This window comes from Dromiciops gliroides, chromosome 4, assembly GCF_019393635.1.
Source record: "Dromiciops gliroides isolate mDroGli1 chromosome 4, mDroGli1.pri, whole genome shotgun sequence".
Lineage (NCBI taxonomy): Eukaryota > Metazoa > Chordata > Mammalia > Microbiotheria > Microbiotheriidae > Dromiciops > Dromiciops gliroides.
Genome location: NC_057864.1, coordinates 482774 through 503673, shown reverse-complemented (window position 1 = coordinate 503673; position 20900 = coordinate 482774). Strand labels below are relative to the sequence as shown.

Sequence of the window (20900 nt, the reverse complement as noted above, 5' to 3'; positions counted from 1 at the left end):
AGAAAACAGCAGGACATAAAAAGACAGAAGCTCAGGCCAGACATCTCCCTCTCCCCAAGAAGTGAGCACTAACTTTATAAAAGTCCAAACTCAGAAAGGAGGCTGGAAGAATGAGCAAACAAAAAAGAACCCAACAATAAAGAGCTAATATGGGGGCAAGAAAGCTCAAGACACAAACTCAGAAGAAAATAACGTACATGCAAAACTACAAAGAATAAAAAAAAATGCAGGCTGGACACATCTAACAAGAAGATAAAAGAGATTTTTAAAAGAGCAAAAAGTGATTTTAAAAAGCAAATAAGAGGGGGGAGCTAGGTGGTGCAGTGGATAAAGCACTGGCCCTGGATTCAGGAAGACCTGAGTTCAAATCCGGCATCAGACACTTGACACTTACTAGCTGGGTGACTCTGGACAAGTCACTTAACCCTCATTGCCCCGCCCCCCCCAAAATCAAATAAGAGCAATAGAAAAATGAGAAAATAAATTAGAGCTACATAAGAAGGTTATGAAAAGAGAAGAGCTTTATAAAAGAAGTACTAAATATTTTGAAGAAATTAACTCCTTAAAAATGAGAATTGACCAAATTGTAAAAGAGATATAAAAACTTACTGAAGAAAATAGCTCCTTAAAAATTAGAATTGCCAAATGGAAGCTGTGAGACATCAAGAAATAATAAAGTCAAAAGATGATGCTGATGAAGAAGGAAGAGGAGAAGAATGTGAAATATAGGGGAAAAAAGTAACCTGAAAAATAGATTGAGGAGAAATAATTTAAGAATCATTGGACTACCTGAAAGCCATGATCAACAACAACAACAAAAAGCCCAAACATCAAAATTTAAAGAAATTATAAAGGAAAACTGCCCAACTATCTTAGAACAAGAGATCAATGTAGAATTTGAAAGAATTCTGTCACCTCCTGAAAGAAGCCCCCAAATGAAATCTCACAGGAACATTGTAGTAAAAATTCAGAACTCCCCAGTCGCAGAAAAAATACTGCAAGGAACCAGAAAGAAATAATTCAGATACCAAGGAACCACAATCAGAATCACATGAGGCTTAGCAGTTACCACTGTAAAGGAGTGGGGGGTGTGGAGTGTAATATTCTGGAAGGCAAAGGATCTAGGATTACAGCCAAGTATGACCTATCTAGCAAAACTGAATATAATCCTATGGGGGATGGACATTCAGTGCAATAGAGCACTTTCAAGCAACCCAGAGCTGAAATAGAACATTTGATATTAAAACGCAGGGTTCAGGAGCAGCATAGAAAGGGAAACATGAGAAAGAAATAAGGGACTTAAGGTTAAAACGTTTACATTCTTACATGGGGAGAGGATACATGTAACCTTTTAGAGAGTTATTGTCACTAGGGCTCTCAGAGTATGGTTAGAGGATTTACATGTAATCCTGTTACGTTGGGAATGATCTTAAGAATGGAAGGGTGAAAAAGAGGAATGCACTCAGAGGGAAAGAAAGGAAGAAGGGGGAAAATGACCTCACATAAATAGGATGGTCAAGGAAGAGTTTATACAATGAGGGAGGCAATGGTGGGAGTGGGCCATATTTGGACCTCATTCTCATCTAAATTGGTTCAAGGAAAGATGAATAAACACATACACAGTAGGATGCAGAAATTCATCTTACATGACAAATAAGAGGGAAAAGGGTTAACAGAAGGGGAGAGGGGAAGTAAGAGAGCAGGTAGATTAAGGGAGACAGTGGTCAGAAGGATAAGAAAAAAAAGAATGGAGGGAACACATAGCAATCATAACTATGTATGTAAATGGGATGAGTCACTCATAAAACAAAAGGATGAAGCAGATTAGGAGCCAGGATCCCAAAATAGGTTTTGTTTTTTTTTCAAGAAACACACTTGAAACAGAAAGATACACATAGATCCCCCAAAAGAGAAAAAGACCTATTTGTACAAAAATATTTATAGCAGCTCTTTTTGTGGTGACTAAGAATTGAATATCAAAGGAATGCCCATCAATTGGGAAATAGCTAGACAAGCTGTAGTATATAACGGTGATGAAATATTATTGTGCTATAAGACATGACAAGCAGGATGATTTCAGAAAGGCCTGGACAGACTTGTATGAAATGATGTGTAGAGAAGTTAGCAGAACCAAGAGAACATTGTGCACAGAGACAGCAATATTGTTTGATGAAGATCTGTGAATGGCAACTATTCTCAGCAATACAATGATCCAAAACAATCCCAAAGGACTATTGATGAAACATACTATCTATCTCTAAAGAAAGAACTGATATTGATGGAACACAGACTGAAGTATGCTATTTTTCACTTTCATTTTTTTCTTTTATTTAAGTTTTCTTGTAGAAAATGACTAATATGGTCAAGTTTTGCATAATAGTACATGAATAACTCATGTTTGATTGCTTATCATCTCAGGGAGGGGGGCAAGGAGAGGGAGGGAAGGAGGGATAAAAATCAGAACTTAAAACTATAAAAATGTTTATTACTTAAAAAATAAAATAAAATAAGGGTCGGGAACAGAATATATTGTACTTAAGCTGATTTTTTTTAAAGCAGTAGTAATCATGATCTAAGACAAAACAAAAGCATAAATATGCCTAATTAATGGAGATAAACAGGGCAGAGAAATTTCATTTTGCTAAAAGTTACCATAGACCATGGCTTCTGTAGGGGCCAAATTTAATATGGGGAGAGTTAATTTGGGTGGCTTGCCATAATATTGGGGTTCAGAAAATAATGAGGGACCTCTAGGTCTAAAGTTTCTTCTCTTCCAAACTGCCTTTTTTAGTTATTTCTCCCAGGCTAACAAGAAAGGAGATTAACAGCCTCTTTTCCACAAACAAATCAGGTTTTATTAATGGGAATAAAATATATAACAAAGGTGAAGTTAATAAAGCCAGTGACAAGGGAATGGGGGAAGAGAAAAATGGATAAGCTCCTTCTAGGAAAGACTCAATCCCCAAACTTGCTTTCAGCTCAGCTAATTCGAAGAGGTGGCCTCGTTTCTATTAATTCACCACCTGGGGTCCGTAGTTTCTATGGGAGTCAGCTGTGCAGCCCCTCTCCAGTCCCCTCTTGGAAGCTCACCAACAGGAAAGAGAGAGCTCTCAGCCTCAGCGTTCTCTTTTCTATCTTCTCTCTCCCTCCCCCAAAAGGGAGGTCCTTCAAGTTGCTTGGCCAAGAGTCATCCCCCTGGTGATGTCAGTAGTATACATCACTCAGGGCAGGCCAGGTATGGCCTATATCTAAGTAGGTACTTAGTTGTTTTCTCAAACAATACTAAATCAATCAGGTGGGACCCCTGGGCGTCTGCCAAATTCCATTATTTTATCACACTTCTTAAACTTTTTTCAATCATGACTCCTTTTTACCTGAGAAATTTTTATGCAACCCCAGGTATATGGATATATAAAATGGGTATACATAACCTTTTACTTGCCAAATTTTTTGTGACCCCCACATTCAGTTACACAATCCACAGTTTAAGAAAGTAGACCATAGATAATATCAATACTGAACATATACAAGTGGCGTAGCATCCAAATTCTTGAAGGAAAAAAGTTAAATGAATTATAGGAGGAAATAATAAAACTATATTAGGCAAATCTAACCATAAAATAAGTTAAGAAATCAGTAGAACATTAGAAAAGTTAGATATCATAGACCTCTGGAGGATATATCTTTTTCTCAGCTATACAAGGCACTTTTACAAGAATTGATCATAAAAACATCACCAACAAATGCAGTAAAGCAGAAGCATTAAATATATTTTTCTGACTATAATGCAATAAAAGCATTCAATATAACATATAGACTCAATTGGGTGGAGTAATCTAACCCTATAGGAAAATAGGAGAGGAAGGGGATAAAGAGAGAGGGGTAAAAGAAAGGAGGGCAGATTGGGGGAAGGGACAAACACAAGCAAATCCCTTTTGAAGACAGATAGGGTGAAGGAAGATAGATTAATAGAGTAAATATGGGGAAGGGAATAGGATGGAGGGAAACAGTTAACAATAGTAATCATGAAAAAGCAAAAAGGGGGAAAATTGTACAAAAATATTTATAGCAAGTCTTTGTGGTGGCTAAGAATTGGGAATCAAGGGAATGTCCATCAATTGAGGAATGACTGAAGAAGCTGTGGTATATGATTGTAGTGGAATGGTATTTTGCTATAGGAAATGGCAAACAGGATGATACCAGAAAACCCTGGAAAGACTCATGAACTGTTGTATAGTGAAGTGAGCAGAACTGGGAGGACATGGTGCATAGTGACAGCATTATAGCTCTATGAGCAATTGTGAATGACTTTACTCTCAGCAATGCAATCATCCAAGACAATCCCAAGGGATTAATGACTAAATTTACTACCCTCCCCCATAGAAAGAACTGATTAAAAGAGCACTTGTGGATTATTCATATATAAGCTATATCAGATTGGTTGATGTCTTGTGGAGGGGGGAGGAAAGGGAGGGAGAAAAATTTGGAACTCCAAATCATATGAAAATGGATGTTGAAAACTAAGTGTCTGAGGCGAGATTTGAACTCAGGTACTCCTGAATCCAGGGCTGGTGCTTTATCCACTGTGCCACCTAGCCACCCCATGGGGAAAATTTAAATCTCTAAAAATAAAAGAGGAAAAAATAGATCAAACTGTGCATGCAGCTAAACTAGAAAAAACAGCAAAAATCCTCAAACACTAATATAGAAATTCTGAAAATCAGAAGAGAGATTAACCAAAATGAAAATTCAAAACAAAACAAACCCAACCTTAAACCAGTATATAAAGCTAGGAACAGATAAAAAAACAAACAATAAATTTTTTTTAAAAAGATGTTAAAAGGATAGAAGAAAGCCATATTACCAGTATCTAAAATGAAAAGTGTAAATTCACAACCAACAAAGAGAAAATGAAAACAATTATTAGGAACTATTTTACCCAGCTATAGGCCAACAAAACTGACAATCTAAAGGAAATGACTAAATGTTTACAAAAATATACATTGCTCAGATTAACAGAACAGGAAATAGAATACTTAAATAAGCCTATCTTAGAAAAAGAAATTTAACAAACCATAAGGAGCTCTCTAAAAAAAGGAGGGAGGTAGGAGGAACCAGGACTAGATGGATTTATAAGTTAATTTTACCAATCTTTTTCTTTTGGGGGAGCAATCTCGGTTAAGTGACTTGCCTTAGCAACCATTAAATTAAATTAAATTAAATCCTTAGATCACAGAGCTAGTAAGTGTCTGAGGCTGAATTTGAACTTAGGTCCTCCTGAGTACAAGGCCTACCAAACTTTTAAAGAACAGTTAATTTCAATACTACATAAGCTTTAAAAAACCACACACACACAGAGGTAAAGAAGTCCTTCCATGATATAAATATGGTTATGATACCTAAACCAAGGAGAGTCAAAACAGAGAAAGAAGCCTATAGACCAAATTTTCCTAATAAATGTTGATGCAAAAATTTTAAATAAATACAAGCAAGATTACAGAAATAAATATAATAACAAGATCTTCTATGAAAAGGTTGGATTTATACCAGAAATGCAGGGCTGATTCAGTATTAGGAAAACTATCAGCATGGTTGACTATATCAATAACAAAAATAGCAAAAATCACATGATTATTTCAACAGATGCTGAAAAATCTTTTGACAAAATGCACCACCTATTCCTATTAAAAGCACTAAGAAACACAGGAATAAAGAGTTTTCCTTAAAATATTAAGTATTACAAAAATATTTCTAGCAGCTCTCTTTGTGGTGGCAAAGAATTGGAAATTGAGGGAATGCCCGTCAATTGGGGTATGGCTGAACAAGTTGTGGTATATGAATGTAATGGAATACTATTGTGCTATAAAAAATGATGAGCAGGCAGATTTCAGAAAAACCTGGAGAAACTTAAGTGAACTGATGCTGAGTGAAGTGAGCAGAACCAGGAGAACATTGCACACAGTAACAGCAACATTGTGAGATGATCAACTGCGATAGACTTAATTCTTCTCAGCAATACAACGATCCAAGACAATTCCAAAGAACTCATGATGGAAAATGCTCTCCACATCCAGAAAAAAGAACCATGGAATCTGAATGCATATTGAACCATACAGTTTCTACTTTTTTTTTTTTTTTTGATTTTTCCCTTTTGTTCTGATTCTTCTTTCACAACATGACTAATGCAGAAATATGTTTAATGTGAGTGTACATATATAACCTATATCATATTGTTTTCTGTCTTGGGGAGGGGGAAGGGAAGAAGGGAGGGAGAAAAATTTGGAACTCAATCTTATAAAAAACAAATGTTGAAAACTATCTTTACATTTAACTGGAAAATAACAAAGTACTCTTAAGATAAAAAAAATAAGTAATAGCCTTCTCTTGACTTTCAAGTAAATTGGATTTAAGTAAGGCAGAGCTTCATAGAGGTCAGCTCACTCTCTTCTCCAGAGTCATTGGAGTCTAATGGCAAGATAAAAGTCAATATGACTGGTGACGGCCTGAGATGTAGTGCGTCACCTTGGCCTTTCTGAATGAAGGTCTTTCCCAGGTTTCAGTTTGTCTGAGGGAACAGTATCTAAAACCAAGAGCAAGCATTATCTGTAATGGGGATAAATTAAAAGCTTTTGTAAGAAGATAAAGAGTGAAGCAAGGGTGCTCATTATCATTACTACTATTTCCTTTGCACTAGAAATGCTCGCTATAATAAGATGAACGAAAATGAAAGAATAAATAGATGAAAAGGAAACAAAACTCACTTTTTACAGATGACATGATGGTTTATCTAGAGAATGCTAGAGTCAACTAAAAAACAATTGAAACAATGGACAACAGCAAAGTTTCAGAATATAAAATAAACAGATCAGCATTTATATATATTGTGGACAAAATTAAGCAGAAAGAGATAGAAAAATTCTATTTTAAATAGCTAGAGACAGTATTAATACTGGAGAATCAAGACACACATGCATACACACATGCATGTGAACTATATGAACAGAATTATAAAACCCATCTAAATTATTTTTTTAGTGTCATACCAATCAACCTCCCAAAGAATTACTTTATAGATAGAAAAAAATAACAAAATTCATCTTGAAGAGCAAAAGGTAAAAAATATCAAGGGAATCAATGATGGGGAATGGGAAGGAAGGAGGTCTAGCAGTACCTAGCAGATTTCAAACTCTTCTACAAAATTGTAATCATCCAAATAATTTGGTACCGAGTAAGAGAAATGCTGATCCCTGGAATAGATTAGGTACATAATATCTGTAAGCAAGTAAACACTCCATATATTCAAGCAAGAACTTGCCCTTTGACAAAAAAGAAAAGTGGGCTGACAGAAACTGGGTGCAGACTAACATCTGATACCATATACCAAGAACAGCTCAGAATGTGTGTGGATTAACAGAAGCAAATTAATGGGGCAGGCAAGACATTGCCAGTCACATCTATGGATGGGGAAGACCCCAGAAGAGATAGAGAGGTTAATGGGAAGTAAAATGGAGAATTTTGACTATATAAAATGTAAAAGTTTTTGTATTAAGAAAACCAATGTAGCTAAAATTAGAAGAAAACAGAAAACTAGTTTGGGGAGAGGGGTCGGATCTTTGCCACAAATCTGATAAAGACCTCATTTCTAAAATATATAGGGAACTGAGTCAAATTTACAAGAATAAGAACTATTCTCCCATTGACAAATGGTCAAAGTATAGGAAAAGACAATTTTCAGATGAAGACATCAAACCTATCAATAGCGACATGAAAAAATGCTTTGAATCATCAACAATTAGGAAAATGCAAGTTAAAACAAGTCTGAGGTACCACCTCATACCCATCAGATTGGCAAAGATGACAAAAAAGGAAAATTACATGCTGGAAGGGATGTGGGAGAAGAGGCTCAATAATCCATTGTTGGTAGATCTGTGAACTAGTTCAATAATTCTGGAAAGTAATTTGGAATTGTACCCAAAAAGCTTTTAAACTGTGCATACCCATTGACTTAGCAATACTGCTAACCCTAATCCTAACCTAAGGAGATCAAGAAAGGACCCACATGTACAAAATATTTATAATAGTTATTTTTGTGGTGACTAAGAATTGAAAACTAAGCAAAGGGGGCAGCTAGGTGGTGCAATGTATAGAGCACTGGCCTTGGATTCAGGAGGACCTGAGTTCAAATTCGGCCTCAAACACTTGATGCTTACTAGATGTGTGACCCTGGGCAAGTCACTTAACCCTCATTGCCCTGCAAAAAAAAGAAAAGAAAAGAAAAAACTAAGCAGATGCCTATAAATTGAGGAATGACTGAACAAGTTGTGATATATGATTGTGATGAAATACTATTGTACTATAAGACATGATGAGCAGGATGTTTTCAGAAGAGCCTGAGAAGACTTGTATGAACTGATGCAAAGTGAAGTGAGTAGAACCAGGAGAACCAATAGTGAATATCATCTCCCTGGGTTGTTGTGAGGATCAAATGAGATGATATTTGTATCTGAAGAGAGTAGAACCAGGAGATTGTAACCATCTACACAATAACAGTAATATTTTAAGTATGATCAACAATGAAAGAGTAGCTGATCAACATAATAACCCACCACAATTCCAATTACACAAATTTTCATGATGAAACATTCTATCCACCTCCAAATAAAGAACTGATGAACTCAATGTAGATTGAAGTATATCTTTTACTTACTGGGTTAATTGGGCAGCTTGCTGTAATATTGGGGTTCAGAAAATAATGGGGGACCTCTAGGTCCAGAGTTTCCCCTTGTCCAAACTGCCTCTTTTCCAGTTATGTCTCCTAGACTAATAAGAAAGGAGATTAACAGCCTCTTTTCCACAAAGAAATCAGGTTTTATTAATGGTAACAAAATTTACAACACAAGTGGAGTTAATAAAGCTAGAGACAATGAGAAAGGGGATAGAGATAGTTAAAATAGCTTATCTAAAAAAAAAATGACTCAAACCCCAAACTTGTTTTCAGCTCAGCTGGCTTAATGAACTAGCCTAGCTGGAAGGAACACAGACCCACCACCACCTAGAATCTTTCGGTCTAATGAGAATCAGCTTTGCAGTGTCTCCTGGTTAGGTAGAAAGATCACACACATACCAGCTCCTCTCTCTCTCTCAACCTTCCTCCTCTGTCCCTCTCTTTGGGAGTACTCTCTCTCCCCCTTCCTTCCTCTCTTACAGTAAGGGTGGTTCTATAGCCAGGTTGAGTCTCCAGTTGGTTCAACATACCCCCCCCCCCCGACTGTCCCCGTTATAATTTGGCCAGGCCCATGTGGGTGTGGGGGAAGTCCTAAGTGGGACTTAGGTACTTAATTTTGATACTTTTATTCAATAAATGTTCTTTGTGTTGTTTGTTCCATAATCTCTTAAAGTACACACCCATCTTCTCTTAGGCTTTTAAAGCTTGCATCTTTTCAGTCTGACCATGATGAAGCAAAGATGGGGTTATAAAAACTCCAAATCACAATTCTTTACAGAAAGTTAATAAAATATACATGTTCCTCTTAAATCTCTACTATATTAAATAAATCTCTAAAATTCTATCAACTGTTAAATGCATGGCAGGAAGTCAGAATTCTCTCATTATCCTAGTTGTTTTCTGATCAGGTCTAACTTGCCTGGGCATTGAACACTATATTCAGCCCAAGTCTAGATACGGTCTTCCAGATGTGGTCAGTATAGTCTAGTAGTAACACCACCTCTCTAATTCTGTATCTTCTGCTTCTTGTTTATGAGAACTAAAAATCTGTGGAAGATTCTGAGGTTCTGACAAGAAAATTAAGCATTGTGTTGGTGATACAGAAGAGTAACCCAGGTTTTGACTCTACATATTTGGAATGGGCTTTGTTTTTCTTCTCTTCTCAGTGAATAGAGGATGGAGAAGAGAGAGGAAAAGAATTTGGAATGGAAAATAAAATTGAATTTTAAAAAACTAATAACCTATGCCTTTGTGCCCATTATAATATTAATCAATACAAGTTAAATCAGCACCATTTTGAAGGACTAAGTAACATGAGCAGCTTATTTATAGAAATTATGAAAATATTCCATGTGAAGAACTGAGTTCAAATCTGCCCTCAGATACTTTTTTTTTTAAGCAAGTTTTGGCCAGTTTATTAAAGAATACTTTTGTACAGTTTACTTTTCACTGGTCTGTTCTGGCATGCTTCTAATGATATCAGAATCACCTGGATCAATGATAGCCAGTGTACAAACTCTGTAGTACTTCCCACATGCTGTACCCAATTCAATGTTGTTGCCACTGTAGTGATGGACGCCAGTTTTGGCCAACATAGCGTAATATTCAATCTCTGATTTCCTCAAGGCTGGGCAGTTGTTGGCCAAGATGACCAATTTGGCTTTGCCTTGTCTCATCATTTTCAGGGTCTGTTTGTAGCCTAGCACGTATTTGCCACTTTTCATCACCAGCTGGAGCCTCGAGTTGATGGACTCCAGCGACTTTTTCGTCTTCTTTGCAGCCACCATCTTCCTGCCTGCGGTGCGGGAGGACCCTCATCCAGAGACCTGCCGCCAAGATGGCCAGGAAGAAAGATCCCTCAGATACTTTTTAGCTGTGTGACTCTGGGCAAGTCACTTAACCCTATTTGCCTCAGTTTCCTCATCTGTAAAATGAGCTAGAGAAGGAAATGGGAAACCACTCTTCTTTACCAATAAAACCCCAAATGGAGTCATGCAGAGTCAGACACAACTGAAACAACTGAACAATAATAAATATTCCATGTGGTCAAGCAAAATATAAATACAATAGAATATCAGGGAAGTTAGTTCTCCTGGTTGGTTGTTTGGTGATATAAATATAATTTAATAAATTAACATCTTTTAAATTTTTCTTTCAAGGTTAAAAGGAAGGCATAGATGATAAATTGTTTTATTTGTATAACTCTGTTTGCATGGTTCTTTCAAGAACCAACCTGCTAGGAGTTCCAAGAAACCTGGAAGGACTTACATGAACTGATGCTGACTGAGAGGAGCAGAACCAGGAGAACATTGTACATAGTAACAGCAACATTGTGTGATGAACAATGGTGATAGACTTGGCTCTTCTTATAGCAGTGCAATGATCCAAAACCATTTCAAAGAACTCATGATAGAAAATGTTCTCAACATCCAGGTGAATTATGAATGAGGATTGAATCATACTGTTTCTACTTTTGGACTGTTTTTTTTTCTTTTTTTTTTTTTTGAGGTTTTCCCCTTGTGCTCTGATTCTTCTTTCACAAGATGACTAATGTAGAAATATGTTTAATGTGATTGTACATATACAACCTATCTCAGACTGCTTTCCATCTTGGGAAGGAGGGAGGGAAGAAAGGGTGGGAGAAAATTTTGGAACTAAAAATCCTATGAAAACAAATGTTGAAAACTATCCTTATATGTAACTGGAAAGTAATAAAATATTTTAAATAAAAAAAAGAACCAACCTGCTTCCTCGTAACTTATGAACAAATGAGTGACTCCAAAACGGTTTGAAGTAATCTTTATTTGCCACTAGATTGTAAGTCAGAGGACCCAGGCTAATGTGACCCTGGGCAAATCACTTAACTTCCTTTGGCTCTAGTTTATTTATAAAATGAGGAAGTGGTCCAATGGAAAGAACCCAATGTGGAACATTGCACTTTAGTTGTGGGATTTGAACTCGGGTCCTCCTGAATCCAGGGCTGGCGCTTTATCCACTGCACCACCTAGCTGCCCCATTTTCTTATGCCTTCTGAAGATAATTGTATCTTTTGGGTGACTTGAGCCCCCAAACCTGTTGATGTGGGACTCTTTTCATTGATGGAGATCAGGCTCTCATGCCTGCTTAAGGGGAGAGCGAGAAGAGATATGCAGTCTGTTCGGGCTTTTCTGGCTTTCCGATTCAAGGCAGAGGGTGGATGATGACAATTCCTCTCATGTCAGTTTCTTTCCAAGGTTTTTTTCTCCCTTCACCAACTTGAAGGGTTGGTATTGTCCATCCTCTCTCTTAAAGACAGAAGCCAGACAGGCCTAAGACTTAAGAAACTTTATGCAGGTGCGATGCATTAATCTCTACCCAAGAGGAGCGAGTTTCATACCAATGGGCCCTGGGGATTGGGTTATATTTGATTTAGAACCCTCAATCTTGTGGTGCCTCTAGTTATAGGTATCCTATCTACTTATAGAAGGCATAGGAAATTGATTTTAATTTATACCAACTTTAGGTTAAATACAATTGTTTTGGTGATGCTAATGTGCGTACTAAACCTTTGGTATAATCTTTTGTCATGCTTTATTTTCTCCTAGTAAGGTAATAAATATGTATGGAGAATCTCTTAAATAGAACTTGCCTTGGTAGATCCTTAAAACTGGAATGCAAAGGGGAATTATGGTTAATTGAGAATCTTAGTGGTCTTGTCATTGCTTGAAGTTTATTATAGTGCTTCCCATTTTGGAAGATGGAACAGGACCATAGGTCTAACAAATCTGGTGATCACTGGCCTATAAAACTCAAATGGAATGCACTCTAGACTTTAATTTGACATATGTTGCTTGTCTATCCTAAGAATCTTTTGCTCCAACCAAAGTAATTTACTTGTTCTTCCCAGATTTGGAGAATAGAAACCTCATCTGTAGCAGTGGGTCTTCATTTTTTGGTGTGTTTTGGACCTCTTTGATTGTCTGGTGAAATCTATAGGACTCTTCTCAGAGTGTTTTTTTGTTTTGTTTTGTTTTTGTTTTTGTTTTTGTTTTTGTGGGGCAATGAGGGTTAAGGGACTTGCCCAGGGTTACAACAGCTAGTGTCAAGTGTCTGAGGTTGGTGTTCTATCCACTGCACCACCTAGCTGCCCCTCAGAGTATGTTTAAGTGCATAAAATGAAATACATAGGATTATAAAGGAAATATATTGAAATAGTTATCAAACTATAGAAAAATATTTATAGACTCCAGGTTTAGAATCTCTGATCTACAGCTCATTGATGGTATATTTAATTTTAATTTTATTTTTAAAATTTGTTTTATATTTTAGAATTTTTAATTTTCCCAAATTACATGTAAAAATAAATTTTTACATTAATTTTTATAACTTTGTTTTCTAAATTCTCTTCCTCCCTCCCTTCTCACCCCCCAAGAACTCAAGCAACTCAGTATAAGTAAGTTATACATGAGTAATCATGCAAAACATTTCCACATTAGCTAGGTTGTGAAAGAAAACAGACAAAAACAAAACTTCAGATAAAGGAACTAACAAAAAAATTATGCTTCAATCTGTATTCAGATACCTTCAGTTCTTTCTCTGTAGATGGATTGCATTTTTCATAAGTCCTTCATAGTTGTCTTAGATCATTGCATTGCTGAAAATAACCAAGTCATTTACAGCAGATCATCTTACAATATTGCTGTTATTTTGTATACAGTACATTTCAATCTGCATCAGCTCATCTAGGTCTTTCCAGGTTTTCTGATAGTATCCTGCTCATCACTTTTTTAAATAGTAAACTACATTTTAGTGCTATATTTAAATGTAAATTTTAGGTTATCATAGAAAAAAATTATAAGCAAGCTAATTAGGGATCAAGACCATTACATTACACAGTGTATTTCCATTCAGTTCCTGGGACAAATGAAAAATGCCCATATAAGACAAGGTAAGTTGGCCAATGAATGAATGAATGAATGAATGGACTAATAGAATTGAAGTCCAAATCAACTATGAGAAGAAAGTTCTAAATGCTTTTCTACAGATTTTCTTCCCATCATACCTTCGATTTAAAATTGCTAAAGTTTTTTTTTAAACCCAGTGTTTCAAAATCCCATAAAGAGATTATGAAGAAGCTGTGTAATGAACACTATTTTAGCAAAGAACATCGAGCAGCTCCAATATCCTCCTAAATTAGACCTATGTAATCTGGTAGCCCAGGATAGATAAACATGGAAACAGACCCTTTACTTCCACCGGGTTGTTGTTGTTGTTTGTCCTTCCTTCTTGAAGAGGACCATGACATTGGGGTGATGGCATGACTTGCACTGAATTGGGTTTACGTGAGGGAGGGCTGTGCAAGGAAGGTCACCAACCTCACTTTCTCCTCCAGAGCCATCTGTGTCCAGTAGCAAGATATATCAGGATGACTGGAGATGGCTCCAGATGGGTTTTTTGGTTTGTTTGTTGTGGGTTTTTTTGTGGGGCAAAGGGGGGGTTAAGTGACTTACTCAGGGTCACACAGCTAGTGTCAAGTGTCTGAGGCTGGATTTGAACTCAGGTCCTCCTGAATCCAGGGCTGGTGCTTTATCCCCTGTGCCACCTAGCTGCCCCCTGCTCCAGATGTTTTTAAGGCATTTGGGGTTAAGTGACTTGCCCAGGGTCACACAGCTAGCAAGTTTCTGAGGCAAGATTTGAACTTGGGTCTTCTTGACTCTAGGGCCAGTGCTCTATCCACTGTGCCACCTAGCTGCCCCTCTACTGGGAAGTAGTGGTGGGTAGATGGCTAATTGCAAAAATACCAATCAACAAGAAAATATTGTGTGCAGCAAAGAGGAGTGGTGCAGTTATTTAACATCCTTGCCGGCAGTCCAAACATTCTTTAATGGATTGTATGTGAAATGACAAAAAATTAAGCCAATTAACTACAATCTTTTCCTTAGGATTTCTTTCCTTTTAGTCGTCATCAAATGAATGAAATTAAAAGAACATTGGGAATTGGAGGGTGTGTACCAAGGTTTCCATTTTAAGCAATCAAACTTCAGTGATTTAAAAAAAATCTATTCGTTGTGTTTATGCGTGTCCTGATGAAACTCATGGGGATTTCAGTAACTGCCCTCTTTTACTACTGTTATTTTCAATCTAAGAAGGTGTATTTCTGGGATAAGTAAAAATGGGTCACGTACCCATCCACTTATCCCTAAGGAATGAGAACTTCTCTGGCTTGTCTAGTTCTGTTCTCTGATCAGAAATGATTCGAAAGAGAAATGCCTTATAGGCATCCATCAGGAGGCTATTATAAGAGTTCAGGCGAGAGGTGATGGGGCTCTAGACTAGGGGACAGCTCTGAGAGATGCTGTACAAGTAGAATCAACAAGACATAAAAATAACCTAGACATGAAAGAGGGTAAAGGGAAGTGGGGAGTAAAGGATACTGAGGTTGGGACGAGCTCTGATGGCTGATCTCATTTTCCTGCCCAAACCCATTAACAATGGAACCTGCCAAGTTGGAGAGAAGAAGTTCAGAGTTCTGGATCCTGGAGGTGGAACCTTTGTGGATTTTGAAGATACCATGGCTATGGTAAATTTCATCTGCGGCTAAGGGAGAATGAAGGTGACGAATGGCCTGGTAACAGCTGCCACCAGGGTTTGGGATAGATGGAACCACAAAGGAGAAGCTGTTGCTGATTGGGAGAGGCTCTGAGAGTGGCCAGGAGGAACAAGAAGCAGGCTTCCTCCTCCTCCTGATCTAGCAGGTCTGCAAGTGTGAGAAGAAACATCTAGTGTAAGGGCCATTTAGCAACAACAGAAAGGGATTCCAGAATGCTTAGTGGAAGGGGAGGGCAGAGCCAGGTAAGGGCACAGCAGGGATGATGAGGAGCAGTGTCAGAGGGAGTGAGCTTTCTCCTAGGCACATACAGGGTTTCAGAAAAGAGACTTTGCTAACCCGAGGACAGCAGATTGTCACACTTCCCCCAATGACAGTTGCAATCACACACCACCCACTCCCAAGCTAAGTTGATTTAATATACTTCCTCAGGGATGAGGAGGAAGGACAGAGAATGAGACCTTGGGGGGGACCTGTCTGGTTGGCCGGGAGGCTCAGTGTCTGGGCCCTATTTTGTCCAATAGTAATTTCACTTACTGTCTCTTTAAACATTTGTTCAAGAATTTTGCCAAGAAAGGAAGTCAAGCTTCCTGGCCTAGAGTTTGCAGGCTCTCTTCCAGTTGTTCTCAAGCCTTTTTGACTCAGAGTATTCTCCAAGGGCTGGAATCCCAGAACATGGAACTTTTAAGTTGCAACATTCTAGGAGAATTGGCAGGTAAAGACAGGTATAGTTTCCATTTGGGAAGTCATTTTGTTTAGTTCGTTGTGAGTTCAAAGTATAGCTTGTTTTGAGCTTGGTGCATTTTGTTTATTTTTTGAATACTATACTTATCATAGTACATATGCTGGGTAGGTAAACACCACTCCTATTCTCTTACCTCTTTGAACTGATGACATCTGCTCTTCTCTAGTCACGCAACACTGATGGTAGGTTAGCGTTTCTGTCTACCAGTCCTTTTGGTCTGTTAGGATGCAGTTCATCTAGTCCAGATAACTGGAACTCATTATGAGCAGCAAGGGGTTCTCTTACAGCCTCCTTGTTAATCTTGGATATCAACCATCCATTAGTCATTTCTGTTCCGTCCTTCCCCGACTGTCTAAAGGTCATTCTTCTTGGCATAGAAAACAGAAGTCAAATAAGGACTGAGCCATTCCCTCTTCTCTCTGTCCTTAGTTACTGCTGTCCTAGGCATCCCAGCAACAATCTTTGATCTTCCTTTTTCCCTCAATAGAGCTGAAAACATCCTTTTTGTTCCTTAGCCATCTACCCTCATCAACCTCAGCTCACGTGCCATTGGTATCCATCCTCTGTTACTACTTCTTGCTTCTAATTCATGCATATTTTTTAAGAAATGAAGTTGGTTGGTGGCTTCTCTGTGTAGCCTTAGCAGCTACAGTCAACTTCCTCTTTACTTCTTTCTAATACTGAATTTTAATATAATTGATTTCCTTTGCTGTCCTACATATTTTGATTTTTTTTTTGATGAGGCAATTGGGGTCAAGTGACTTGCCCAGGGTCACACAGCTAGTAAGTGTTAAGTGTCTGAGGCCGGATTTGAACTCAGGTACTCCTGACTCCAGGGCCGGTGCTTTATCCACTGTGCCACCTAGCTGCCCCTATTTTGATTTTTTTAATCCAAAAAAATCTTCCTTCTCTCCTTACTACCTCCCCTATTCCCTAAATTAGAAAGAAAGAAAAAACAAAACCCATTACAAACATGAATTGAATGGTACAGTCTGAGTCAATCACCTCTTTATCATGTTTCATCATGAGTTCCCTGGAATTGTGGTTGATCATTGCATTGATCAGAGTTCCTAAGTCCTTCATATATTGTTGTTACTATATAAGCTTCTGGTTCTACTCACCTCACTCTTCATTAGTTCATGGAAGTCCCCCTAGGTTTCTCTGAAAAAATCGTCTCCATCATTTCTTAAAGCACAATAGTATCCCACCACAAACCAAGCATCATGATTCTTCAACTATTCCTTGGTTGGTGGACAACCTTCAGTTTCCATTTCTTGCCACTATGAAAAGAGATGGTGTAAATGTTTTTGCTTATCTTAGGTAGAGTTCTTTTTGCTTAAGGTTAATCCCTCCCTTAATTTACACCCACCCATTCTTCCCTTTCTCACCTATTTAAGGAGTTGCTTGAAGCTCAGGGAGGTTGTGAACTGTCAATGAGGAAGTGTCAAAAATGGGATGGGAACTTAGATCTCCCTGTTACCTGGTCCAGCATGCCATCCAATATGCTGAGCAGACACACAGACATACACATATACATGCATCTATATCTATGGTGTCAAGCATATAACATTTTGAGCAACACAATGATCTTGTTGCTAGTACACTTTTTAGGCAGGGAATAAAAGCAAAAGTCTTTTGAACCATGATTGTTTCTGGGAAATTTGATGTTATATGCTTAATGTGTGTGATTGTATATATGCAACATTAGCATATGCCCTTACAGTAATGGTGATCAATCAATCAATAAACATTAAGTTCCTACTATGTGTCAGGCACTGTGCTAAGCACCAGGGATACAAAAAGAGGCAAAAGCCAGTCCCTACCCTTCATGAGCTTATAACCTAATGAGGGAGATAAAAAACAAATATGTACAAACTATATACAGGATAAATAGGAAATAATGAACAGAGGCAAAGACATTAGAAATAAGAAAGGTTGGGAAAGGCTTCCTGTAAAAGATGAGGTTTTTGTTAGTACTTAAAGGAAGCCAGGGAGGTCAGTGGTCAGAGTGGAGGAGAAAGAGCGTTCCAGATATGTGGAGCTAGAGAGAATGCCCAGAGCTGAGCGATGGTGAGTCTTGTTCATGGAATAGCTTGGAACTGAGTGTCACTAGACTGAAGAGTTCATGCGGAGGAGTAAGATGTAAGAAGACCAGAAAAGGAGGTGTGTGTGTGTGGGGGGGGGGAGGGGGCAGGTTATGAAGGGTTTTGAATGACAAAGGATTTTATATTTGATCATGAAGGTGACAGTTTATTGACTAGAGGGGGTGAAATAGACCTGTGAAAAATCGCTTTAGTGGCTGAATAGAGGATGGGCTGGAGTGTGGAGAAACCGGGCCAGGCAGGTTCCGCCCCCCCCATCCCCCCCCCCCAGCCCCCAGCTGATATTCCAATAGTCCCGCTGTGAGCTGAGGAGGACCTGCGCCAGGACGGGGCAGGGTAAGAGGAGAGCAGGGCTCATACTTCAGGGATGTTCTACAAAGGGAAACAACAGGCCTTGGCGCCATGTTGAATATGGGGGATGAGAGACAATGAGGAGTCCTGGATGGCACCTTGGTAGAGAGCCTGAGGTACTGGGGAGAATGGTGGTACCCTGAGAGTAATACGCTGGAGGCTCCGGGAAAAGAGAATGACTAGTTTTGGACACGTTGAACTTAAAATGGCTACTGGACAACCGGCTTGAGTTGAAAGGCAGTTGGAAATTGGAGATTGGAGATCAGCCCAGGGCTGGGGCAGGAAAGGTAAATAGGAGAATTGTCAGCATAGAGACGGTGGTTAGATCCATGGAAGCTGATGAACTCCCCAGGGAAGCAGTATAGCTAGAGAAGAGAAGAGGCCTCAGGACAGACCCTGAGACCCCCGGGGTTAGGTTCCGGCTGAGGATCCCGCAAGGGAGGTTACAGGAGCTGTCAGAAGGAAGACGAGCCGGGAGAAAGAGGGTTAGGGTCCGGAACGCCGGAGAGGAGAGAGAGACCAGCAGCGTCAAGCCTCCGGGAGGCGGAAAGGCCGGCGGACTCCGCACCCAAGAGATGGGGGATACTTAGGGGCGAGCGCTCTCGGCTCCATGACCAGCGCGGAAGGGCTTAAGCAGAGAGTGGGAGGCCAGAAAGGGGAGGAGCTTTTCCAGGCATTTGGCCCCAAAGGGCAGAAGAGACAACACGAGCAGCCCGACATTTCAGTAACTTGCACTTTGCGCCTTCCTTCCATCTCCTGCTGGAAGCAGCCTCTTCCTGGGGAAACGAGGTCAGGAGCTTCTCCCTTCTGGCCCACAGGAATTCTCCCTGCTGCCCCCTCCTAGATGTTCTCTCGGGCGAGAAGAGCGCCCCTCTAGCTCGGCATCTTCCGTCTGACTTCCCCCTAGGCCAGCACAAGACCCGTAACTTCTTCCTCCTTATTTATGTATGGTCTAGAAGCTGCGTGAGCTCGGCCAAGTCACCTCCCCTCTCTGAACCCGTCTCCTCGGCCTGCCTGCCTTCCCCAGTCCCTCAGTCGCCGCCAGTGGGAATAAAAAGGACAAAAGCGAAACAATCCCTACCCTCGGGGAGGTTACATTTTGGTGGCGGGGGTGGGGAGAGCACAGAGTGTGTGAGAAGAGGACAAGAGCCTTCTGTGTTTGAGTTAGCATCCTGAGGCACAAAGAAGCCCCTGGCTCGTGTGGGGTCCTGAGCAGAGTGCCTGGAGAGGTACAGGAGGTGCTGAGCGAGCCTCGGACTCAGGGAGCTTGGGGATCAAGCCCTGCCCTTGACACGCACTGACTATGGTTCTGAGCAAGTCACTGAGCGGCGGGTGCCCCAGGCTGCTCCAGAACTAGACGCGCACAGACTAGTTGCTAATGGGCATCGGTGGAGGGAGTTAAGGAATCCTGAGTTTCCCATTCCAACGAAATCAAAGACCAGGGCCCGAATAAAATCGGTCACTTCCGTAATTCTTTTAAAGTGGGCAAGACCCTTTGTAGACCCGCTCTCTCAGGACCTTCCCAACACCCAAGCAGGGGGCCACCACAGGCACCCAGTAGGGCCCCTCTTAGGGTCTATGCCATTCGGGAATCTGTTGAAGGGATCGGGGGTGTTTCTCTTGGAGAAGACAAGCGGGAGGGGGGGGGGGGGTCGAGATGGCTGTGTTCGTTTCCAAGTGGAGTCTGTTATGTGGAATTAGGGAGGTCAGAAGATTGCCAAGAAAGAAACCAGTGTAGGCTGATGCTGTTCCCAAGGGGTCCCGCAGAAGATGCGGGCTTCACTTTCATTATTGGGGTCTTTTTTCTGTATAGATTGAAAAAGACAGCAGCTGAGGCTCCTTCTGACTTTCCATTCCTTCTACTCTGAGAAAATGCAGGTTCAGAGGGGTCAAGCGATTGGCGCCTGGCCACACAGCAAGCGCCAGACTAGGGAACCCAGCTAGGCACTGTCCGACGCGTATTTTCCTATTATCCTTCAGAGCGGGCCTGGAGATCGAGGGGACCCCTCTTTCATCTCGCCCCGTATCGCCCCGGCTCCCCATGGCAGGATTTTAAACTCCATCCCAACTTGGAGACGCGAACTCTTCACCTTGGAGTCCCACCTTCCCCCAGATCCACTCCCTCGACTTCGACCCGGGACACCCCTAGCCGGCTTCCCCTGACTCCCCAGAGGCGTCGCTGCCCTGGGAGTGGGAGAGGCCCATGGGGGCGGGAGGCGATGCCTGGCCAACTTCCAGTCTCCGAGGAGGAAGACGCAGGCGTGGCGTCGCTGCCATTGGCCGTTGTCCGCCTTTCACCTGGGGCTCACCCAGCGCTTTCTGCCCTGCCCCTCCGGGAGGGAGCAAAGTCCGTTTATCTTGCGCTCCGAGCGGCTGCTACTGTAGCCGCGC

The 20900-nt window shown here is 40.2% G+C and overlaps 1 protein-coding gene across 1 annotated transcript; it reads right to left on the bottom strand.

Annotated features, from left to right (window-relative positions):
* Positions 1-9544: 9544 nt before the first annotated feature.
* Positions 9545-11077, bottom strand: LOC122756073 (60S ribosomal protein L30-like). Its single transcript, XM_044005171.1, has one exon. The coding sequence runs from the start codon at positions 10510-10512 to the stop codon at positions 10165-10167; it is 348 nt and encodes a 115-aa protein (XP_043861106.1). The 5' UTR covers positions 10513-11077; the 3' UTR covers positions 9545-10164.
* Positions 11078-20900: the final 9823 nt, after the last annotated feature.

What these genes read in the sequence shown, in the direction of transcription:
- LOC122756073 (XM_044005171.1), bottom strand. Translation starts at nt 10,512, where the DNA reads ATGGTGGCTGCAAAGAAGACGAAAAAGTCGCTGGAGTCCATCAACTCG.